General features: G+C 37.9%; 1 protein-coding gene across 1 annotated transcript in view; it reads right to left on the bottom strand.

Moving 5' to 3' along the window:
* Positions 1 to 26,472, bottom strand: part of grin2bb (glutamate receptor, ionotropic, N-methyl D-aspartate 2B, genome duplicate b) — a 121,710-nt gene that overhangs the window by 9,291 nt on the left and 85,947 nt on the right. The window contains 8 exon segments of the mRNA XM_032563061.1: positions 5,234 to 5,421; positions 8,133 to 8,293; positions 10,071 to 10,300; positions 11,478 to 11,603; positions 13,323 to 13,476; positions 15,121 to 15,292; positions 17,961 to 18,166; positions 18,333 to 18,447. Of these exon segments, the coding sequence (XP_032418952.1) occupies positions 5,234 to 5,421; positions 8,133 to 8,293; positions 10,071 to 10,300; positions 11,478 to 11,603; positions 13,323 to 13,476; positions 15,121 to 15,292; positions 17,961 to 18,166; positions 18,333 to 18,447 (1,352 nt within the window).

The raw sequence follows: 26,472 nt of genomic DNA on the forward strand, positions 1-26,472 counted from the left end.
CTGCATGAGATGTGACAGGAAGTAAGCACCAAGACATGAATGGCTTGCTGGAGTCTCAGAGGGCAAAAGTTCACTTGTGGAACATTTGTTTCTTTTCTTTTAAACTCCTGAGAGACAACATTTTAAAATGCTGCCAAAACACCAGCTGATAACACTTTTAAAGGGGTTGGTATTATGTGAAATTGACTTTTTTGAGCTGTATACCATGTTATAATGTTATTCCATTATTAAAAAATGCATAACAATTGCCGCAAAATCAGTAATTTTTGGCAGCAACAATCACAAAAAAAACCATTGCAACATCCTGGAGGGACTGATTAAGCCAAATAACATCTACAATAGAGAGCCAGAAAAGGTAGAGGTGAGTAAAGCCATCATGAGAAAAAATAGAAAGTACATAGCTGTGCCCTTTCTACACATGCTGTGTCAGCCTTTCACACATACAATTGTTCAACTGCCTGGGCTGCCAGTTCAAAGAAACAACAACAATGGAGTCAATTTTGTCCCTGCTTCAGAGACAGGTAGACAAGAGTAACAAAGGACCAACAGGTCTACCTTTAACATGGACAAATAAATAAAATACAAGCATGCCTGTTGTATAAAATGGCTAGAACACAGATGTTTTGTGTGACCTCAATTACAAATGTGTTAATTGAAAAACAAGAACTCATATTTTAATGTAAACAAAATATTACACAATTAAATGTTTGCCATTTGTGAAGGTAAATAGTCAAAGAAGATTAGGACATGAGCTAAAATACAATGAAAATCAAGAATGGTGATTTAAACTTCTAGATCACCTGTTAGATCATGGTTACAAGACTTTACAGTGTGTTAGTCACACACTTCTTAGACTTCGTTTTTTATTACACATCCATTAACTTAATGTGAGGTTTAGTAACTCATGGATTACTGAACACCAATAAGTCAGGTAAAAATAAAATTACTGGTTGAAAACACACTTTGTGCAATTTGATGCAACATGTATTTGTAGTTCCACAAAAGAGGCTGAATTTTAGAGGTGTGTCACATTTGTGGGTTTAATGGATGCAGGAATGAATTAATTGGGGGAATTGATTCCCCCAATTAATTCATTCCTAAAGGAGAATCATCTTTATGACTCACTGCTAACAAATTTTAAAAAGCCTATTTATTTTGTAGAGGGCAGTTTTGTGTCTTATTTTGGAATACCTCATTGCAAAAATAACTTTTGAACAGGTAGACGGCTAGATAATGTGTGTTATTAGAAATAAACTTACCCCCAAATAATGCTGCTTATTTTTATTAGGACTATATTTTCAATTGAACTAGTAATAAAACCCTTAGGTAAAGTACACATAAAGGTTAAGATATTTAGTTCATATAGCAATAATACTAAATACTATTCCATCATATGAAATATTCAGATTTCTGCGATCATTTTGGGCTCCACTGAATGAAATAATTTCTGAAAAATTCTGTTAAAAATTTTATGCTCTTTCACTGCTAAATAATTCAAACTTTAAAATCTAGTCATATCCTTCTGTTTATTTCAGCTTTTTTATATCTTTTAGAGATTTAATAAAATCCCTTGTCAAATTTTTTGCTTGCATTATGCTCCTTTTCTACAGTTTTTCTCCTTTCCTTTTGCTTTGTTTTGCTGCTTCTGCCTATTTCTTTCATTTCAGCAAATCTTCTGCAATTAACTTCAAATGCTTCTGCAATTTTCACTGAAAATATGGAGCTTACAGCATTCACATTGCATTTTCGCAAAAAAGTTACTTTTTAAAACAGGAAATTAAAAACTGTCTGCTACTTGAAAACTTTCAGGGGGAAAAAACCCATTATTTGTCTGAAGTTACCTGATAATAATTTACTGCAGGTTTATAATCAACCAAACAAAATTATGCCATAATTGAGAGTGATGGAATTAGATTGTTGCTAAGATTGGCTTGGTTAGTCACAACAAACAAAAGCTCTCTCATTTTTCCACACTGTATCATCATCATTAGTCACAATTCTGCAGCCAGTGGATGCTAATGGGAAATAAATCAGACACTCAGACAGCCTGTTACATATGCATGTTGAAATAATATGTTCTGTTATAGCAAGACCACAATAACATATGAGATGATGTGAAGGTAATAATTTATACAGAGATAAATGCACTGGATATCAGAACATCAAAACTGTCTTTCTGAAACAAGTGAAGAGATAAATAAAACATATTATATATATTGTTTATATACAGTACAGAACAAAAGTTTGGACACACCTTCTAATTAAAATGGGTTTTCTTTATTTTCATGACTATTTATAAGGCAAGAAATCCCACTTATTAACCTGACAGGGCACACCTATGAAGTGAAAACCATTTCAGGTGACTACCTCTTGAAGCTCATCAAGAAAATGCAGAGTGTGTGCAAAACAGTAATCACAGCAAAAGGTTGCTACTTTGAAGAAACTAGAATATAAGGGGTATTTTCAGTTGTTTTACACTTTTTTGTTTAGTGCATATTTCCACATGTGTTATTCATAGTTTTGATGCCTTCAGTGTGAATCTACAATGTCAATAGTCATGAAAATAAAGGAAACTCATTGAATTAAAAGGTGTGTCCAAACTTTTGGTCTGTACTCAGTTCAGAGCAAAAGTTTGGACACACTTTCTCATTGAATTCAATGAGAAAGTGTGTCCAAACCTTTGGTCTGTACTGTGTATATATATATATATATATATATATATATATATATATATATATATATATATATATATATATATATATATATATATAGTGATTTATACTGCTGTCTTTTACTTTTAAAGAAATCTGTTAACGTTTCCAACATGTCTTTTCTGAGTCTAAATAGTACATAACATTTTGAAGAGTCCAAACTTAATTCTTACAGAGAATCTGTGGAAGGAACTAAATTATGATGACAGTATGGAAACATCCAGGCCTATAAAAAGTATATAACTCATTGACAATGATTATTTAAATACAAGTGGAAATATGCACATATATGTATGTTCAGCACATGTATGTTCAACACAGTTATTTGCTGTGATGTTAAAATAATCACAGCAAATAACCCTCCCTCATGGTGGTTACTAATTTCACATTTTATTTTTGAGGAATTTCCATCTCACCTTCTATCAAAAAGAATCAATCTAAATCTGTCAGAGGTATGAATAACTTTGGGGCCAATTGAAGATCAAATTGATTACCTTTCCAGATTTTTCCAGACTGTAGGAACTCAGTTTCTAACTACTGAAAAGAAAATATCAGCAGGATCAAACTGGTGGAGAAAAAACTGACAACAAATACAGAATCAAATTACATCACTGACAAATTCAGTATAATTTCTCTGTTGAGATGCTGCAGTATAAATCAGATAAAAATCTGCTTCCCATATCCCCGGTGAATTTATTTTCCATGTCAGCCTGCCAACATATGGAGGCAGTTTCTGCAATCCATATGACACTGACTGTCAATCACACCTGTGCAGCAGTATGTAGAAGCGTATGCATAAGAAGGATTCCATCCACCATGTTGCTTTGAGGTAATTTCATCAGTATTGTTTGGTTTGTGGCAAACAGTTTTCTCAGTGTTTCCTGAGGAGCTAAATATACACATTCACTCTACATTAAAGCGTTTACACCTACAACAACAGGAGGGTTACTGCTAAATGTTGACTGCTTGGCAAAGCTCGGCTCTTGGGTTGTTTCATCCTGCAACCCAACAGTTTCTGAGTGTCTTCTCTGGTTCTACTGTATCAAACTCTGAAAGCTGCCTGTTTAAGCATTTTGTGGTTCTAAATTTTAATAATCATTGTTAAAAACAGAGGCATTGGGTGCAAGTTGCTACAAAACAGAGATATGTATTATGTAATATTAATATGACACGTTTCGACTCCAAATATGTGCTGTGTGCTTCAGGAGGCAAACTTCCAAGTGATTTTTGTAGCGATCCTGAGATATACTTCTCCTTTAGATTTTCTTAAAGAGTTTTGCTTAGAAAATGGGTGGTGAACAGAATTTGAAAATGTTCATTTCCCTAAACATTAAGACACCACACCTATAAGTTCATCCCAACAAATATACTCCGTCAGCAAAAAAAAAAAAAAAAAAAAAAAAAGCTTGTGTTTTCTCCAGATTCACGTCCTGCAGCACATACCAGCAAGGCATATCTATTAGATAAAAGTTTTTCTGTTTTATCCTTTTCTGTTTTCAACCTGTTTGATAGGGAACATGCTGTACTTGTAAATAATTCAGGCATTTAGGAAATCTCAGAGGTAAGGGTCTGCATTCTCTACACACAGATTCTGTAGTTTACACTGACTATGCTGAAGCACACCAGTCATGCTAATCGCTAAGTTATGCGTTAAATGAAGTCTGAAACTTGGACTATAACAGTTTATCTGTGTTGTAATATAAGAGTAAAACCTTGATTGACAGCATCTGTTGTCTCACACATAGTGCTCTGCTCCGAATATTGATATTTAATGACTGCTCACAGCAGCAAGGCTAGAAAAACATGATGATGTTAAATATAGTGCTTGAAGAGAAATTGGAATCAATGAAAATCATCAGGCTACAGTGTTACAACATAGGAGATCAGAAATCGACTACTAATGCCTGATTGGTGTGATTCCTTCAATTCTTTTTTTCTCATTTTCAGCTAAGCTCTAACAAATGACCATGACGGCATATTATGCAGCGCTTGCTTAAAATTAGTCATGTGGAGAGCAAAAAAAAAGTCACTGCAGGCCTAAGAAAACTAGTTGCAGCTGATGTAGAATCTGAAAGTCAAGACGAATCCAGCAAGCATGTTTCTTAACTTTGGAGTCAACTTAGTAAAATGCTTTTTTCCAGTCCATCTAATTGCTTAGTAAAATTTTTACATGATTCTCTTGCAAATATGGAGACCAACTGTGTTCTTTTCTACAAGGTGTTTAAAGATCACATTTAAAATTGACTGTTTTGAGTTTAGGAATATTTTTCTACCTAAATAATTTACAAGTTACAGATTAGTTACAAATAAACAAAAAAGAAAATCTGAAAATGGCTGAAAATAAGTAAAAGGCACTCAAAGAAAAGCTGCTCTTCAGAAATCTTGAGCAAATATTGTTGGGACATCTGCTTCACAGGAAGCACAATATAGAGAAATCAGGAATGTCTCTAGACCTTTGTGAAGTTTTGTATATGCTCGTTATTGGTCATGAATCACGTGTTATCAATGCTGTCCGACCTTACCATCTCCAAACAACATGAGGATAGCCAGATCCACGGCTCGTTTCCAACCCGAGTCCTTCTGGATGGCGATGCCGTAGCCTGTGGAGGCGAACACTTTGCCGCTCCCAATGGTTACCAGCTTACAGCCCTCATCCCTGCCAGCCATATAGTTTAGCACTGCTGCGTCATAGATGAAGGCATCCAGTTTCCTGTGAAGCATAAAGATGTGCTGTTACAGTGGAGAAACTCATACAGCTAAACCCTTATAGACTTTTGTGGTACCTCACACAAGACACAGCCTAGTTGATGTATGTATTCCAGTTGCCCACCAATTAAATTCTCAAGAACTTCATTATCATTATGGAGAGATTAATGTTTGCTTCAGCAGCACATGGCACCTGCCCACACTTCCAAAAGTACCAGCAGCTGGTTTAATGACCATGGTGCTTGAGAGGCCAGAAAACTAGACTGACCTAAAGCTCATGGAAAATCTACAGAGGATTGTCAAGACTAAGATGAGAGACATCAGAACTATGCAGAGAAGCTACTGTAAATGCTAATATCAAACCAACCTGGGACCCCTGAACAGCTCAGCAGAGCCACAGACTGATCACCTCCATGCCACACTGAATTGCTGATGCCCAACTACTGAGTGCATACTGTGCAGTGCATGGACATATTTTTCTATATATCAACATTTGTGCTTTTAAAATCTCTTTTATCAATTTTATGCAGTATTCTAATTTAAAGTTACATTTTGGGTTTTCAATATCAAACAAACTTAATTGTCAAAGTGAACAGAAATAAACACCTTAAATATGTCACTTCGTGTGTGATGAATATATACAAGTTTCACTTTTTTAATCACTTGATGCTGTCTTTCTTATTACTTATGTATAACATATCTATTTTAAGTTACTCTGTTGTCATGGTATTGGTGAACATACTGTCATGGTGATTGGTTTTATGTAGTTAAAACTCAAAGGTCTCTATCAAACCCAAAGTGTTTCGAAAAAGTACTGATATCCGGAACTCTTTCACATTTTTCAATGTTTCAACCACAAACCTTAATGTATTTTATTGGGATATTATGTGAAAGATCAACACACACTGTTTCAGAATAATACTGTACATTTGAAAGCTACAATCAGCATATACAGTAGTTGTATTCAGTCACATATGCTTTAATAGTCCTAAAATGAAATAAATAAATAAATCCAACTCAATCAATTGAACTTGAAATTACACTAATTAGTGAAAGCTACCTGTGTGTAATTTAATTTAGACTAATTATGAAACATTATGAAGACCCAGGTTAAGTTTTCTTTTTTAAAAATCCCTAACTTTGGACATCTCACAGAGTACTGTTCAAAAATAATCTGAATATAAAAAGAATACGGCAAAACTGTAAACCTGTTGAGACACGTCTGTCCACCTAAACTGACTGGCAGAGCAAGTCAGAGAAGCAGACTAGAGGCCAGTGGCAGCTCTGGAGGAGCTGCAGAAATCACGAGGAGGAATCTCTTGACAGAACTTTTATTAGCTGTGTATTCTACAAATCTGGTCTTTATGGAAGAGTGGCAAGAAGAAAGCAAGTGTTGAAAGAAAGTCAGAAGGAAGTTCTATTTGCAGTTTGCCACAGATCATAAAGTGAACCCTGCAAGCGTGGAAAAAAAGTGCTCTTTTTATACAAGACCAATACTGAAAACATTAGGGTACATGCAAAAGCAACATGAGGAGGAAAGCTAACTCTGCACTTCTACCTGAAATCTTTATCCCCCTGTGAAACTTGCAGGTTGCTCCATCATGCTGTGTGGAATTTGGGAAAGCTGAACAGGCTTGATGGGAAGATCAGTAGAGTTACAAACAAAATCCTTAAAGAAAATCTATCAAAAGCTGTAAAAATAATGAGGTGGAATTTTAGGTTTAGAACAAAGCTGTGCATAAGAATGGCCCAGTCAAAGTCTAGACTTGAATCATATTGAGAATCTTTGGCGAGATGTTCACACACCAGAAGAGAAAGTTAGCTGACACATACCTTAACCCTTTTTAAATGAATTAACTTCTGGGCCCTGACAAATACATGACAAACTTCTCAGATTCTTCTGTATTGAAAAAAAATTTAAAATTAAAAAACGCAATCACTTTAATTCTGCTTTGCAACTTTGAACTACTTTAAAATAGTCTGTCCTGTAGAATGTCAACAGAATACTTTGAAGTTTAAAGATTGTAAAGTTATAAAATGTGAAAAAGTTCAACGGGTGTGAATACGTTTGTAATAAACTCCAGAAATTCTTCTCAAAATCAGTGGGTGGTTTCTATGGTTCCTGTTTTGGTCTAATGATGCTAAAACACTGTTGTAAAATGTCCAGGATCCATTTTTTCATTGTTTAAAGTAAAGCATTTTCCAGAGAAGCTGTGCATCTTCTACATATTGACCCACAGTCAGTTGACTGATTGACATGACAGTCTGCTGCTTCTCCTGCTACCATCAAATGTGCCTCAGGGCACCTCAGGCCTCTGTGGCCATTCAGCATCGGTGAAACATCACAACTTTGCATTCCTGTTTCCTTGGCAGTGCTTGATGAAAATGTTTGAAGACAGCGAGAGAGAAAGAGTGACAAAGATTCAGTTATAAAGCAAACACAAGCTCCACTGCTGTTCTGGACGCCACTGCAAGGCAGATGCGCACCCCCGCTGGCTGCTCCTTCACATTTCCCCCAAATGATTCCTCTTCCTCTGCAGCCCTCTCATCATTTCATCATATTTTTTTTTGTTTTGCATCACTACGCGACATTCCAGATCTTTAACACTGTCTTTTTTATTTATGCTGACATTCTTTCAACTCCCTCCTTCCCTGAATCCCCCATCTGTCTCTCTGCCACCCCCCTCCAACCCTTTCTCTCTGTCCCTTCCTCACCCAGTCTTCAGGCTGTACAGGGCTTCATCTACATTCTTCTGGTGGAAGCTGGTCATGTAGGCGTGCATGTCTCTGTAGTTGTTGCGGATGTTGCGCTCTGTGCTCCCGTTGGGCACCGTACCAAACCGGAAAGGCGGAGAGAACTCATTCGGCTTCTGGAACTGTAGCAAGGAGGGAAAAAAAATAGAGATATTCTCGTTTGGATGTAAAATAGAAAAAAGCTGCTAAAGCGCTGATAAGAAAAGGAAAAGCAGAGAATTACACAAGTGCCAAGAGTTGCAGTAAAAAGAAATGGAACATTTTAGACAAGCACACTGCACACCAGGAGACGTTAGAGATAGTGCAAGCAGAGACATGAACTGGACTCAGCCTTTTGCACATATATGAAAAGACAATCGCAGATAAATCAAAATTTCTTGGTGCAACGTGAAGGTTTCATGGATCAATAAGAAAAAAAAGCTACTATATCAGATGGTATCAGCTCCACTTTGAATTTTGAAATTTGAGCTTCAAGCATTACATTTTATCTAGCTATCGCAAACCACAGATTTTCTGATTAACTAATTGTGATGTAATGTTGCCGAAAGAAAGAAGGAAGGAAGGAAAGAAAGAAAGACGAAAGATGCTTCTTTATAGAAACACTCTTACAAGGTGAGAGACAGCAACAGTGAGCAAGCAGTTTCAACTAAGGATGTTATAATTTGACAAAATATCTCATAGCTGCTCTCACACCATTTCCATGTATATGCTGACCTATGTCAAAATGTGCTATACATTTGTCTAAAAGGTTTGGTGGCAAACACTTAAAATGCAAAGAGAAGTGGATCGTTATCAGTGAAGCCAGGTCACCTGTCTAACCTATGATTAGCTTAAGCAATACTGTTGGGTGAGTGCTACAACATTTAAGCAGGACTTGCATATATTATGTAGCATTGGCAGCTAAGTATGCTAAAGCATCATGAAAAGGTTCCTCAAAGATCACTTCTATTTTTTACACTTCAATGCCTTAAGTCATTAAGCTGATTTTAACCTGAGTAAATAGAAAATTGCGTTTTCATATAATCGTTTTATCCAGTAAGGGGAAAAAAAGTGCGAAAGCAGCCTGTTAATTGCTCTGTAAACCTAATACTTGTGTGAGCGACCTTTGCCTAAAACAACTGCTATCAAGAAACTGCAATTACTGGAAATCGGTAGTTTAAATCACAGTGGATTAATTTTTATGTATTTCTTAAAGCCGTTCATAGGTGGAACTGATAGTGTTCTTTGGACCGGCTGCATAACTCAAGGTCACGCACCGAAAGGCAGAAGTTTTCTGACTGTTTCCACCAAGTACTTAAAGTTGTCCAGGTTGTGAAGCAAAACAGTTCCAGATCATGACACTGACACCACCATGTTTGACTGTTTCACCTGAGAATGCTAACATGGAGGACATTTTTGTCCAATCCCTTTATAATTACCAAATCATGAACACTGACATCTGCTGAGGCAAGTGAGGCCTGGAGAGCCTGATCTGGGTTATTTTGTGAACAGATGGGTCATCAATGAGCACTTGGAGTATTTTCAGCACGCTGACCACTCCTGTGAAGGTTCATCACTGCTCCTTGTTTTCTCCATTTGTGGATAATGAAGCTCACTGTGTTTTGCTGGAATCCCAAAGCTCTAGGTCTGGTAGTAATAATGGCTTGGCTTGTAAAATTAAACTTTTTCTACGCCATTGGGCCAAAAGAACCGAAAAACACAGCTGAATGCCAATACACAGCTACTACTCTACAGAAAAGATACAAAAATATCCTGTTCTTTTGTATTTATAAGCTATCTATGGTATTAGGTACTAAAAAGGGTACATCAATTATACCAGTAACATGAAAAAGTCTGCAAACATGCTCTAGAAGCAAAAATCTTCACACACCTGCTCGTAATGTCGCTCTAAATTCTCACCTTTTTGTCTGACAAGCCCGACACCTGGTCCACATATTCCTCCTGGATCATGAAGGCAGCCAGATTGGCAGTGTAGGAGGCCAGAAAGATGACAGCGAAGAAGGCCCACACTGACACCATGATCTTACTTGTGGTGCCTTTGGGATTCTGCACAGGAACGGAGTTGTTGAAAACCAGGCCCCACAGCAGCCAGACGGCCTTGCCGATGGTGAAGGAGGGACCGCCGGGCTCTAAAGGGACAGAATGACAAGACGAGAGGACAGTAGTGGGATCAGCGCGCTTTATTTACTTCTGACCAGACGTTGTGGGAGGCATTTTAAGGATCGCCACCATTGAATTTGTCAGGGATCACAGTATGTACTGAGGAGTTTCCATTTACTCCTGCAGCTACTGCGGGGACAGCCCAGCTTTTATACACTCACTCTGTTCCACCTGCCTCTGTGGCTGTATGACAAGGTGTCAGGAAGCAAATACTACCTACAGGAGCTTCGTGGCAACACAGATGAGGAGGGAGCGAGAAGGGCACAGTGGGAGATGGACGCACAACAGGCTATGATGATGCAGCAGCCGCAGCAGAAGCACAGAAGAGTCTTATATATACAGGGATTATACATATATTTCATGCCAAAATTACATTGTTTAGTGTTCCAGAAGATGCTGTTCTTTGGAGGTGCCAGATGTAAGACAACATCAGGCTATTTATGTGTCTTTATGAGGCATCCAACCATTCAGAAATTTCAACATTCTCAACAGAAATCTAACACTTATTTTTTTTCTTGATTGAAAAAAAAACAAACAAGAAAAAATCATGGTAAAAAATTCAATCTCTAAAGTGAGTCTTGAGTATAAAAAGGGAAATAAAGAGCTGAATCAGAACCAGTGAATCTGATGAGTAAACTGCTAATAATGCATCTGATTCAACAGACTCTGTTAAATCTGAATCATGTTTTCTATCTAATTCCGTCCATTCAGCGGTGTAACACTTGTGTTACGTATAATATTATTACAACAACAAGAGACATTCCAATAGCAGAGCAGGTGATTTCTAGGTCACACAGTGAGGCTAAGAATACTTAAGACCACCTATCTGGTTCTTGTCAATGATCTCCTTCATTAGTGAACAAGCTTAAGCGACTGTCAATGTAGATAAGCACTCAAAGACATCACGCAGAAAGTCTCAGCACTCCAGTTGCTCTCATTCAGTAAAGATTGTCAAAGCAATTTAGCACCTGGAGTTCTCTATCTGAACGGTGCATTCAAGGAGAAACCAAAACTCGATCTTTATTTCACACGTTAGATTGTTTGACATCGAACCTCATTGCCCCATTTTTCCAGCATGAATTAACCGGGCCCAGACGTGCGAATGTGTGTTTCTGAATGTGCATGTGTGAGTGTGTGTCCTCTCACCTCGTCCGTCTGCCAGACAGCGATTGTAACCCACCGGGCTGAAGTACTCGAACACAAAGACAGCCACGGCCGACACGATCAGCAGCATCACAAACATCATGACCCAGACATCAGCGCTGAAGGGCTCTGAAGGAGAGTGTGTGTCGGGATACAAAACAGGGCAAATGTGTTAAATCATTTTAAAACCCTCTGTTTTTTTGTTTTTGTTTTGCATTCAAGCACTGTTCTGTTAATGTTTATGGATTTTTCTGAGATTGTGTGAACAATGACAAGGAGACCTGATAGGAAGGGAAGTAAGCGTGAATATTAAACTCATAGAAGTAAGCATGTTTTCCAGTTGCTTTATATTCTGCACTGTAATTTTCACCCGCAGCAATTTACTTTACAAATAAAGCTATTAGATTAATGTACTTTGACAGCTGCTCTGGAGTGTTAGGCTTTATTACAAAATTGCATTTTTGAGCTGTAATCACACCAGAGATGAAGAGACCTGAGTGAAAACTCTTTTAAATGCCAAAATATTTATAATAGTGTCATTTTACAGATAAATGGAAAAGTATTATTCATCCATCTATCCATTGTCTAAACCAGCAATCAGTGGGTGAGAGGAAACACTGGCTGGGTCTAGAAGGGTATCTGTGCTCTTATTTTAAGAAAAAGTACATTTAGTTAGCAACTAATCTGCAACAACTTTTCTCATTACAATAAGATGCAGAATACAGATTTTATCATAATTTTCTGATGCTTATTTAGCTAACTTTTTGGTAAAATGTAATACAAACTCTTTCTCAAACTTTTTTCCCTTTTTCAGGTCTAATCCATTGGATCTTTTCGCATTGTGAATGTGGGAGAGTTCTAACTTTAACTGCTAAATATAGCTCTGAATTCTGCTTTTGTTTTTGATTTCTCCAAAGGTTTAAATGATCGCTAATCACATTTGCTCAAGTTTGTTTGCTTGCTACATTTCTTTCTCTGAGACAATGTCTCCTTAATTTTTCCTTCCAGTTTTTAGAAATGAATAGTTCTTAATCCAATTTTGGTAGATTGCAAAATCTCTTCAGAGGATTTATCTGCTTGATGTCAATGATCTGACCTTTCTTAAACAGACTAACCTTTTTTCTACAACCACTTGTATCATTCCACATTTATGTCGACATAAGCTGAGGTTAAATAACTTGTTACTATCTCAAATATAATCGCACACGCAGTAATTTTCCAACAAAATGCTGGCATCTATTTTCTTAGCTAAATCCAGCTGGTAACTTTCTTTTTTTGCCAAGTAATGTAAAAGCTCACATGTGCACTTTTTTTCTTATTGGCTGGCCATTACCTTATGCAGGAATTTAATGTTACTGTTTCTTTATGCATTTGTATGTTTGTTTTTGACTGCAGGGATGGAAATTAGCATAATTGTTGTCTCCAAAATGCAGCTGGAAAAACAGGTGTAAAAATACTGAAATTTGGCCTTTGAAATAATTGTGCCATAAAACTTGAAAGCAGGAAAGATTTCACTGTAACAAGGCACATCAGTCACTACCGCTCAGTTTTAACACAAATGAAGAATGCGTTTGTAAGTGTTGAGCTGATTTCCAGATCGAAGCCTAAAAGCTGAAGATTGGTTGCTGTCCTTGCAGGAACATTTATTGCTTCTAAAATATGAGCTGAAACAACATTGACAGCTAAAATGAATCAAATCAGTGGAGGCTGATATCATTGTTTCCATTGGTAGTCACTTCAGTAAAAAGGTATTTGAATGTGCATTCCTGTGCATTTATGATGTGAAGCATGAGTACATGTGCATCTAGTGGGTTTTTTGCCAGAAGCGCCAGGCATGTTTCTCCTCACCTAGAAAGGCAGAGGGGGAGACGGTGCCGTTGCTGCGGGAGACCATGACACTGATACCCGTCTCGATGAATGGCACGGAGAAGTCGATGACCTCTGACCTCTCCTCGTTGATGGTGAGGGAACCGACGGCCATGTGAGCATTCTTTGCCACCACCTGGGGGGAAAACAGACACAAACACATGGGGGCTCTGTTATAGAAATAGATTTTTAAAAAAGAGTGAGCTAATGTGATTTCCAGGTTTCTCACATTAGGAGAAAGCGGCGGAGAGTCTAATGTCTACATAATCTCTATTCTGGGTCAGCGTTTGACTCCCACCAGCATGCTCTCCTTGTGTGTTCAGGTATATTTAGCTCCATGTTTCTGGAGCCTCTGGCCATGAGTAGAAAAGGTGGACAAATGACTGTTATTAAAAACTACGTATGATAGAGTGAATAATACTCTTGCACACTTTTGTTCCGCCATCACATTTATTCCTCGAGGCCTCCTCTTTTATTCTCTATCTGTTCTCTGTCTGTTGCCCTGTTTTTCGCTCATGTAAATGAAATCACTCACCACGCGCTTATGCTTCAAAGTATGCATAGCGTTGCCTAAGTGGAAACCTCATCAGCTAAAGACTTCGGATTTTAAGATGAGACACAATCAGCTGCACGTCTATGCAAGACGGCTCAGCTGTGCTGACTGCGTAATGTGTGCAGCAGTGAAGTGGGTCTTTGCCCGAGGCTGCTTTCTCCCTCTCACTCCAATCCACGTCTTCTGTATTCTTACTCCATCTCTGATTAGGAACCTTCACTGAGTCCTCCTGAGGTTTGCTGGATCTGATCACAAGCTTCCCCTCAGGCCGAGTTGTGGGAAACAAGTGCTAGATATCCTGATGGAGACAGCGAAGAACTAACAGAGACAGATACTTAGACAGCATCATCAGCCATAGCAAATAAAAGAAAAAGATATTTCTGTGAGTGGGACTGCATTTCCTGACTGTTGAAGTGTCTGTGCAGAATTTCTTATTTCAGACGTTTCAGTGAGACGCCAACTCTAAATGGCTTGAAAAGCGGCTTTATGCATGCTCAAAGTAAAGGCGGTAAAAGTGATGGGGGTGAGGGGAGGAAGAAAAGACAGAGATCTTTTATGGATTGAATAAATAAACAAATTTATTGATGAATTATAAATGCATTCATATCTGAATCTCTGTGGGTGTGGGTAAAAGGCCCACACCCACAGAGATGCATGCGCAGCCCCGTCACAGAAAGAGTCGCTTCACATCTGTGCAGCTTCTCGCTGACATCTGCTTGAGGCTAAATTAAAAGGCTACACCTGGAACAACAGCTTATCTCTCGCTGCATACCAGCAGATGTTAAATTGATCAAACTGAGGCTGCCCTCTATGTATTTGGGTTATGTGGGATGTGTTATTGTTTACAAACATGAACAATCTTGCAGCTGGAATGAATATGCAGGTTTAAGCACACATCATATTTGTTATTTTTGGTGCACTGCCTGGTTGCGTCACTTCGGTGGCTCAGTAACATTTATATGGTAATATCTCCTGCGTTCTGCTGCAGTGCTCTGCCAGCTGTGAAATCCAAAATCAGCTGGTGTGCCAGCAGGTCTGCATGAACTGTCACTGTGGGTATTTTCAACCTGCTTACAGACCACACAAAGCTGGTGCTTCTCTCCAAAGGGGGGATAAACTTGTCACTATAACACACTCCTCTTTTCTTCTCAATATTATTTTAAGATTTTACACAAAAGTAATGTGACTACTTGTTGTTAGTGAGTAATTAGTGAAAAGTGTTCTTACCTCTCCCACCATGCCGTTCCAGGTCCCATTAACCTTCTTGCCGTGTTTACCATTGGTAACTAAATACAGGTCGTAAGTGAACTTGACAGTTTTCGCAATCTTTTTCAGGATGTCGATACAGAAGCCTTTACAGCAGCGTTTGATGTAAATCCCTGAATCGCCTGTGTGATTGCTGCGATTTGGTACGAGGAGGGAAGCAGAGAAAAAGCAAATATGGCAGGTCAGTATTTATGAAAGATGACATGCAAAAGTCATGGGTTGACACAAAATGTCTCTGAGTTGAACAGTTCATCACAAAAACTACATCAAGTCTGAACAGGATGGATACAGTGGCGCGTAAAAGTTTTCATACCTCTTGAACTTTTCCACATTTTTCCTTACAATGTCAAACTTCTGTGTGTTTTATCAACCTTTCATATAACAATAACAATTCATGATTGTAAAGTAGTAGAAACTGGATCACCTGTTTCCATTTAGTGCCATCATCTGCATCCTCTACCCTCACTCCAGCTATCTTCTGGTAGAAACCAGACAGTTTTTAATAAAAAAAAAAAAAAGTCCGAAAGCATGGTGTATAACCTATAAGTCAAAACCTTAAAGAACCAACTTTTGCTACAATTAGACTTTGACTGGGCCATGTTAACATTGATATGCTTTGATATAAACCTATTGTTCTATTGCATCTCTGGTTGTATACTTTGTAGTTTTTTTCTGCTGAATGTCCTCGCAAGTCTTTTGTTACCTCCAACTGGTTTCTTCCTGGTTTTCTCTGTGTTTAGCTTCAAACATCAACTCTGACCAGCTTCCATGTCTCTGCTGTAGAAAAGCATCTCCAAAGCATGATGCTGCCACCACCATATTTCACTGTTTGAACAATGTGTTCAGGTTGAGCATCTTCTTTCATATGTTTGCTTGTCTTGTGGAAAACTGCAAAAACTACTTTTTATGGCTTTTTTAAAATCACAAATCATTTACCAACTAGGCGACTTCTAAAAGGAAATGTTTTCTGTCTATTTTATTTAGAAGTATTTGAGTAAAGGGATACTTTTTATAACAATTTTTAAAAATGCTGACCAAAAAAAAAAAAACAATAAAATTTGTTAAATATAAAAAAACCAAGCATAATGCAGCCATAATTTTTTTCATATTAAACCTGTAAATCAATGAGTCACAGAATGAGTTGGGTTGTACTTCGTGCTGTTTTTCAGTCACTTGATTAACTTGTACATTTGCAACAAATAATCAACAAAACTCCCAGATGCCAATTTTACTCTGACACAAGAAAACAGGCTTAACTCTTCCATCCAAATCATACAGTAATGAAAGTCTAAGAATAACTCACAGGGAAGGCAAACATCTAACCGAGCCGTGCGTCATCAGTCAATAGGCTGCGCTGGCTCCCAGCAGATACAGGTGCAGAACAGCTGTGCACCAACACAATGGCAGCTTTGGCACAGTGAGTGGATGCTGTTTTCGCCAGTGCAAGGACAAAAGTGTTTGTGCTTTTTGTGTTAATTTTATTTACTCCTACAGCTGCCTTCTGAAATCAAGCTGCTTTAAGTGAACAGCCCTGGCGATAAAAATGCAGCAGAGAGCATGAGGTTTTAGCACTAACGCAGCAGAAGCTTGCTGAGTACTGCTATGCGTTTAAAGACGACTCCACGTGGCTTGTGTCTGAAAATAATCCTGTATGTCGGTGCGCCTATGCCTGATATGCTGTGAGGGAAACAGGCGGAGGAGGGTAGTGCGAAGACAGGCCTTGGGAGAAAGAATGGAGGTGAAAGATATCTCAATAAAGAAAAAAAAACATGGAGCAAGAAGATGTGGTGCTGTCTCGGGAGATTTCAGGTAGCCCAGAGATAGAAAAGGTGACCACTGAACAAAATTCATTATCACACTCCAAGCAGAGCTGGGAAGAGAGAGGGTCAATGTGACTGGGAGGAAAACAGGGACAGAGCCAATGTTCTACTTTGCAGAGGTGAAACAAGTCAAAGTAATCGCAGGACTGAAAAGAAGAGCTGGAGCATGATTACAGCGAGCTGTAGCAGCAGAAAACACAACAAAGCAGACAAAAAGAGACAGAATGGAGCAAAATAATAAAAAAAACACACTTTACATACAGCCATGTTTCTAAATGGAACTGACTTGTTTGTTGTTTTGTCTTTGACTAATATACACCAGTTTGCGAACACACCGTTACACCTCTTTAACTTTATCACATTGTAATATCCTAAACTTGAAGTTTTTTTACTGGACTTCATTATCAATCTCTTTTACTGTAATGTCCTGCTTTGCATCCCCAGAGTCAATTGCTCACTGTGTGTTCTATGACTTTGTATTTTCGTGTTTTATGAAATGCCTTGTTGCTGAAATGTGCTGTACAAATAAAATTTGATTGATTGATAATGTAAATAAACTATAAATGTACTGTAATGCTTGTGTGCGCATGCCTACACCCAGACATGAGGATATGCAAACACGCCCACACACACGCCTATACTCATTTAAGCTTGCACACATTTATGAGCAAATGGCAAAAAGAAAACTTTTTAATTTAACACCTGTTTCTTCAAAAAATGTTTTTTCTTTCATAAATCCAGTTGATTATTTCTCACAACATATGAAAAAGTATGTTCAAAGATGTGCTCAATCCACTTTAAGTGAAAAAAACTTTGCAGATGCAAAAAACGGTGATAAAGACATTCCTTAAAGTACCATTTTATAGTACAACCAAGTAACAAGTAACAACTTTGGGGTGTAACATGAACACTTTTACAAAATTTTACAAAAAATTGTCTTCAGTTCATTTATAGATGAAGAATTAAAATGAAAACTTTTACCTGAGTTTCAGCTGTTTCCGGCACGGCACAGTGTTCCTCATGCATGTCCCACTGAGTGGATCCACGTCCTCCACAATGACAAACGGCGCCTCCTCCAGAGTCACGATGGACAGGTGGTCCTCCCGCTCCTCCACGTCAGAGTACAGCTCGAAACGAGGCCACACATGGTACCTCATCGTCAATGAGCCTCTTTCCCACTTGCCAACCTGTGGAGGGAGAGCTGAGTGATGCACAGGCAACTCCAAAACATTGATTCCAAGTGGCAGAAAGAGACACTCCAAAACTGAAAGTAGTGGCACACACCTCACACAAGGAGCAGAATGCAGGGACAGGGATATAGAAGAGGGTGGAATGAAAAGAAAAGATATTTACCCTGTCCCATTGCCGGTCCTTGTCGAGAAGTATTATGACTAGTTTAGGGAACATCTGGTGGCCTTTTTCGCTAAATGACAGGTTTCGACCTTCAAATGTCACATTCATGACGTACCTAGAAAAATAAAGAGTTTAAGTTTTAGTCACAAGAATCCTGTTTTTTATTTTTTTTTGGAGAGTAGAAACTCTAACATGACCTAAATCAGAAGGTACATTAAGATGTGTGAAAGTTTTTACCAGGTTTATATTTTTTTTCCATGTTTTCTAATAGATATAACATCAGTGGACTGAAAAAGTTGAAAGAACACATTAAAAAATCTGATATTTTTCTCTCACAGAAACTGATACCAATCTGATGCAATCATGTTGGCATCTCAGGAAAGGAAGTTTAGTCGACAAAAACTAAACTTCAAAAGATCCATCTCTACATCCTGGTAACTGTGGGAAACCTTCAAATATCCTGACATGTGTGCTGGATTTTTTTCACCTGTACACACAGGAATCTGCTGGTTATTTCTATAACCCAAATGCTCTGTTCATGCTGTTGGAACAGACGCTGCAGAATCTTGATCAAATTCTAGATCTAAAACAATGACCCAGGAAATAATCTCGAAGGACCTTCATCATTCTTCAGAAACTGTCGTTCACAAAAACCTGGTCAGACTTCACTCACAGCTCAGTTTATGGTTCAAAGTAGAGAACATGTTTGAACTAACATGTAAATTCATTGAATTTACCATTAGTCTCACGCCTGCTTCTAGTGTCAACTAGGTTCTAAATTCACAAATGGTCTAAAGTCAATAAAAACAGGCTAAAATAAGAATATTTCTTATTTATGTTGCAATTTTATTTGAATATTACTAGTTTTATCCTCATTGGATAAAGTTAGTGTTTATTTATTTTTTGAAATTTTATGACGTTTTAAGAAGATCAAAGTAAATTTGACAGGTAAATATTGAGTATGAAATTTGTAAGGCTGCTGACAGTCTCTGGCCTATCCAGCTGTTCCTGATTTGCAAAACGCATGCATCTATATCTACACATGTACACACATGGGTAACAGTCAAATTTTGATTCATGTTGGTTTTTATACACATCTGGTTCTAGTAGTGTGTGCACATTAGAGCTGAACAGGATATTGTTAATTTATTGCAACACTGCTGTACGCGATATACATATTGCAAAGAACTGCCTGAACTGCAACAAATGTTAGTTCATTATTGCATTCAAACTCTTTACGCCTGGAACATATTTAGTGCCACTTGTTGTTTAATGCAGCTTATAGAATATTAGAAGTAAAACAGGGGTAGAGTGGTGAAGCCTGTAATTAAAAAACTGCAAGTTGCTTCAATGCCAAAACAACAGAAAAAAACCCAGAAGCAACTTTTTAAAATAAAACCTTGTTGAGATGGAAATGAATATCTACGCATATAACTTAGGAGTTTGCACTGAATTCAGAACAGATAGCCAATTTTAAGGCATATTGTGATGTTTTTTCTGATATTGCCTTGTTCATAATTTCATTCTCTTTTTTAAAACGAGTAGACAATTGTCATTTAACCTATTTTTGGCTTAATTAATCCATGACTGTATCAATATGACAGGTTAAATTGATAGTTACCCCAATATAAACATTTTTGATTGATTAGCCTGTAAACTCAACAAATTCAGAGCATGTAGAGAGCAGCACCTCAAACCAAGCCACATTTTAACTTTTCACACAGTTATTTTCTTGACAGCTGAGGTACAAAAGGTACCTTTAACACAAGATATTTCTAAAACTGGAAACCAGAGAACAATCACTGAAGTGTCAGAGTCTGACTCATTGCTATGAATACTCACTGCTTAGCATTCATCTTTTTTCCAGCGTAATATTGGAAATGTAATTTTATTCTAATCTGTTGTGTATATTCAAGAAAAGAATGTCTTGTAAGGTGATGCTGAAGAAATGTTGTTTAACATTTGTAGACACAAATATCTCCCTCTTTCCATGTAGCATGTAGTTTCAAGTATACAAATGCTTTTGTTAGGCACTGTTATCACTACACTTTAAAGCAAAATAAATATTATGAAAAATGTTTTAAACATTTTACTATAAGCCTTCCAACAACCACAGAGAAATCTAAATTAGTTTAGTCCTTTGTGTAAACAGATACTATGGAGGATTTGGAAAAAATCAACAACAGCGTAAGCAATACAACAAGTATAAAATTGAAACCTTGACTGAAACATTTGTTCCAAAGAATCACTTCCTGAAGTACAACAGTACAGACAGATGTGCAATAACAAATTTCACCCTGTTGAGGGCAACATACTATGTTGTAATACATAGAAAATATATGTTATGTATTATGTTCTTGGCACATGATGGGTATAAACATGGTTGAATTTAAGTCTTAATATTTTTGTTCATTTTGTTCAATTTTAGAGTTAGTGCAACATACATTTTAGATAGCGGTGCCTACTACTGATTCTAATATTGTACGCTGATGTCCACTGTTGGCTCAATAACTGTCGACATGATATACAGAAACAGTGGATGATTATCTAATATCCAGTGGCCACAGTCGATGACATAACTTCTTGAAGAAGTACTTCATTTCAAAGTATCATGCAATATTTAAGAACTACTTCAAATTAAGTGTCAAGAGATCAGGGCAGGTGTAGGCGTATGGATAGTACTAGGAAATGGGATGAAGTTTTAGCCTTTTCTTCTTGCTATTTTTATCAGTAGAAGTAGTAGCCTTTACATTTTTGCATTCAAAGCACAGGACCAGGCCCACTACAAAGGTGACCCACTTTGAAACATATGCCACCTGATAGACTAAGGAGGAGGCGGAGGAGAAGGAGTGCAGGTGGGAGTGAAAGCAGAGCGACAAGCAACCAGACCGGAGAGCTTGAAGCACTGAAAAGCCGAGAGAGAGGGAGAGAGAGAGTATATTAACTGCCTGGTGAATCCATATCAGGATATACAGTATGTGTGTCAACAAGTGTAGAGCAGTGGCAGATAAGCTGGAAGCATGGCTTTCGCTCTCAGCCGCCTCCTTCTCTCCCTCTTTCTCATCCTGATCTGTGGGCTGCCATCACCATGGAGATGCTGCGCTTCTGAAACAATCCACCGGAGAAATAAATATCATGAATGCAAGCAGAAAGGAGCAGTGTGTGGGGGGGTGTGTGTGTGTGGCGTGTACGTGTGTGTGTAGACCTTTAAATTTCACCCATTGCCATCATCATGTCCAACAAAGACAGTAAGTCTATTCACGAGTAAATCCAGAGAACAGATGAGGCTGAAATCTGCCCAAGATTTTATCACAAGTACATCCCACTAAAACAGTCAGCGCCTCTATCCATTGTGTCTTTGATTTTATTTATAGAGCAATTCACCCTCTTTAACACACACACGCACACACACCCGAGCAGGCTAAATGCTTTGAGCGAGTCAATAATACGACCCAAGCCTCCATGAAATGCCTATTGCTGCATGCAGGCTGGCTAGCAACACTCCAAGAGCTGTAATGCGTGTGTAACATGGGATTAGCCTCCTAGGAGTAATCTCAGTTTTGAATAGGCGACAGAAAAGATCAGGGCGGGTGTGGGTGGAGGCTCCGGAGGTCCAACCTGTTGCCGCTGCGAGGATGGACAGTGAAACGGCACATATGTGGCGGGCAAAAACCTCAACATGGGGACATGGGGAGGTCCTAAACACCGTATAATGTCATTTAACGTGTTGCCATGGCACCCACAACCACAGCAATTTTTATGCAATCAGCTGTGTTGCTATGGGAACAGTAATCTCATCCAAGAAAGAGAGACAGAAAGAGAAAGAGAGCAAAGGGAGTTTTTGTTTTTTTCTCAATTCCAAACCAACTTCCACTCACTCTTCCACTCTCAGATCAATCTGAACATCTAACCTACAAGCGCTGCCTCCAATTGCACATCAATACGGCTCATTTGGCCATGCATTAACCTGTGCCTTCACAAAGGCTGATACAAGCTGTGAATGTACAGTGCACGGCGTTGCTCTGTTTATCGTTTTGTAGCCTTTTACCCCCAATGTAGCATTTATGTGCCGTTTGATCCTCCACATGTCGGAGCTCCCCTCTGACTCTAGTGGAAAGAGAGTAAATGTGGAAACAACTGGGATGAGCCGCTAATAGAACCTCATGTGGCTTCATCACAGCTATATGCTGCGCCTTGCTTGCCAACTGTCCCCCTACTAATCATAGCTGCGATGGGATTTTTATTTCTTATTTGCAGACATAATGAATCATCGGTCGCATGCACATGATTCTCTTTTGCTACTTTCTTCTTTTTGCAGCTTTTGAAATGCCCTTTTTTAAATTGGTTTTTATATATCAAAGTGGAGCTGAGCCGGATCACAAACTCTGTCACTGCAATGCAGTAATGTAAAAATACACTTTATGTCTCCGCTGCGTGTGGACATATACACACACTGGCATACTGTTTCTATTGGCTTTGGATGTGTGACTCATAGTTTCCAGAAGATCAACCTATGAAAAGACGGGTTTAAGAGAGATAATATGTGCTTCACTTGAAAATATCTGCTTCATAGAAGCTGCAGAAAAACTCTGCAACAGGCCAAACTGAAGAGAAAAACCAGCAAATAGCAGGTTTGGTGGGTGAAATATTCAGTTAACTGTTGGTGTTTGATCAAATACAAGAGCTCCCCTTAACAAAGGAATATATTGTATACAGAGAACAGCTAGATTGATCTAAAGCTCTAAATGTCTAAAATTAACAACTCTGAAGCTGCTGATTTCAGACATTTATAGCCCAGGGTTTCAAGGATGTAGTCATCTGGGCTACTGTCTTACTCACAAGAATTTTTATGTGTACTTAATTTACACATAAAACTTACAACGGGTGGGTACACCTATTTGTATCCTTTATACAAATCTATTACAAGATCTGGAGGACTTGTCCACTTGTAGACAGAGTGATATTAAGCAAGCAACTGAATACATGATTACGTTTTCAAAATTTTCTGTATATCTACCAAGTATATGACAGTGCTGGCACTGACAAGTTTTGCTCTCATTATTCCTAAAGGTGCTCTTATGTAATAAATCAAGCGGTTTGAGGACGGTTGTACACTCCTGAGATCTGCTCGTAATACAGTGCAGACCATGTGAGACAGTACATTTAAATATGTGCTTGATGCATCAACAGTAAGAGAATTTGCAACAAGTCTAAAGCTAGGGACACATTACATGACTTTCACAGTCATCACAGATTTTGAAAAGACTAGATGTTCACACTAACAGATTGTCATCTGTTAGAGGCACACCCTGACTGAGAGACGGGGATCACAGGCTTAATATCTTCACATGTTGAAGGATCACAGACGAGATTTCTCAGGCTAACTAATTAGTCAGGCTAACATCAAACACTTGTGGAAACTCACAAGAGTACTGCCAGAGCGGATTGTCTGGTTGAAACAAAAGTCGAAGTTTATTTATCCAGCCAATATCTGTTGATATTAAGATGTTATTTTTTAAGATAAGCAGTTTTGCTTTAAAACTAGTTATGCTCAAGAAATTCACTACCTTACATTTTATGTGTAAAACCTTGTTTATGTTGGTTAAACATAAACAAATTTTTTATTCTGTTATGTTAATTTATAGTGCGCTCTATATTTACAGCCGACCATGTTTAGGTCATGTTAAAGAATATTACATGCAAAAAAAAAAAATCCTACCTAAGGAATAAAAGTGAAATCACCACAACTGACACCCTTCATAGGATGGAAAATGAACACAAGAAAATATCTACTCATCTAATTATGTTCAAATCTATAGCCAGGAACATAAAAATATTCAAACAACTGGAAAAACTAGCCTGGATGAGAACCCACGTTTCTCTCTATAATGACCTGGATTAACATGGAGAGAGATAAAACATCTCAAAAGCTTAATATTAGAGAACTAAAGCAATTACGGTACTGAAACATAACATACATTTATTTTAAGGATTTCCACAAATCTTGACCACCGATAAATTCGAAGAGCACCGCATAGAGGAATATAGTCACTGAGAATGAGCTAAAAGATCCTTTATAAATTTAGGATTATTAGTCACAAAATGAGTCATTTAACTACATTTATAGCAAAACTAATATATACATATAGCATTAACAAATTAAAATGAGTTTATAAAATGTACAGCTGTGAAAAAGGAGACCACTGCAAGTGTTTATAGTGCAGATAAACAACTAAACTATTATTTCAATATATATTGAAATAATATAGTTTGCTTGTTCTCTTCTGGTATAAACAATGTGAGGTTCATAGTGATGACTGGTAGGATCTCTTCTGCCACTGCATGGCACCCGGCTGAATTTTAAAAGCAGTTGCATTCCCATTCTAAACTCCAACATAATTTTATTGCTTATTTATTGAGTCATTCGTAGCTTAAGGCTCAGCGCTGGCACCACACACATACAGAGAGTGATGAGGACTACACACAGGAAAGATGTAAGACACTGAGCCTCTTTGAGCTGCAGCCTTTAATAAGTGAGTCCACAGGAGCGCCATGTGATCAAGGCCCATGAGAACCCCCGTAGAGCAGGACACATCAGACAGCTACCTGTGGAGCCTGAGTAGAGCGAGCCTGCATCAGAGCACGCTCTTATTTTGGATATGAACATGAGAGTCGGGAACACTGACCTTCTGAAAAACCTCAGGTACTGATTTGTGCTTTATTTAGGCTGCTTTCAAACTGAGAAGCCATACTTTTTATATGTCATCCTATAGCCAAAGTAAGTAGAAAATAATAAAGTATGCCACCACTGACATTTGAATTTATAGTGCTTTGTAAAAATCATGCAGCTTCACACTTTGTCCTGTTACAACACAAACTGCAATGAACTTTATTAGGATGTCATGTGAGCACAATGTAGAACAATTGTCAAGTGGAATAATTGCCCTCCGTGTCATCTAAACTACATTTAGAATGCATTCTGTTCATATATTTGTTTTGTAAATTTTTTAGGAGACCACAGCAAAATGCTACTTTGTGTAGGTCTGTGAGACAAAATACCAATAAAATGATGTTAGAGAGTGTAATGTGACAAAATGTCTAAAAGTTCAAAGGGTGAACTTTTAGTGAAAAACGATACAGTTTTTATTTCCCTACCTATAGACCCCACACTGGTATGCATATTGTTGCATGCAATATGCATAAAAATGCTTGCAGCATCCATATAACTATGTTTTGGCTGCGAATATACAATAGTGAAAGTGATTCTCCAGGGTGTTATTTTCTCTAAAAGCCTTGACAGATTATGTATGAAAGTAAAAATATTGACAAAAGGTCAGATAATATATAACAATATGCTAAGCAAAACTACACTAAACAAAACTACAAGAGTTGTCGATTAATGATATCTTATGGCTGAAGATTTGATTACCAAAGATATCCTGATATGACGTATGAAATATGATCCGCTCTCTTGCCTGATCAATACATTTAATTAGCCCTCACTAGATTGAAAAGGTGATTAAAAAAAAAGGGAAATGCTAATAAAATATTAGACGCTTTAAACTGAGATGCTAAAACCTTGAGCCAAGACCCTGGAAGCCCTGATGGGATAAAGACTGGAGAGGAGGAGATTAATCTCTGTCTCTCTTTTTATCAAGCCACAGGCTACAAGAAGATCAGGGCTTCACTTTGAATTTCTTTAAAAAATTTTTTTATCTGATTTAAATTCCTAAATATATCCATCCCAGGTACCTGCAGTAGCTCCTTGACTGCATACTAACTCCATTTCAAAGTTGTCTATATCTTGCTGAATCAAAGTGATGAGGTACAATTACACTTCCATCACTGTGTTGGACTGAGCTTCAAGTAATGACAGCTCTTATTATCTGGTCTCAACTCTGACATTAACATTCACTTTGAGGGGAAATGTTAAAAAGGTTCAAAAGGGTATTTATTGTATTAATGTTATCCAGCAACTCAAAGAACCGTCTCAGTTTAGCAGGAAGCTGTTGTTAACTTAAGTGGTTCCAGATTGTGTCCCTGGGGATTGTAAGTGGGGTAACTCAGGTTAATTAGGCAGGAAGAATTAAAGAAAACAGACTCTCTAATTCTGGATGAATTCCTTTGGCTTGTGACTGAT

The sequence above is a fragment of the Xiphophorus hellerii genome, chromosome 5, assembly GCF_003331165.1.
Source record: "Xiphophorus hellerii strain 12219 chromosome 5, Xiphophorus_hellerii-4.1, whole genome shotgun sequence".
In the NCBI taxonomy this organism is placed as follows: Eukaryota; Metazoa; Chordata; class Actinopteri; order Cyprinodontiformes; family Poeciliidae; genus Xiphophorus; species Xiphophorus hellerii.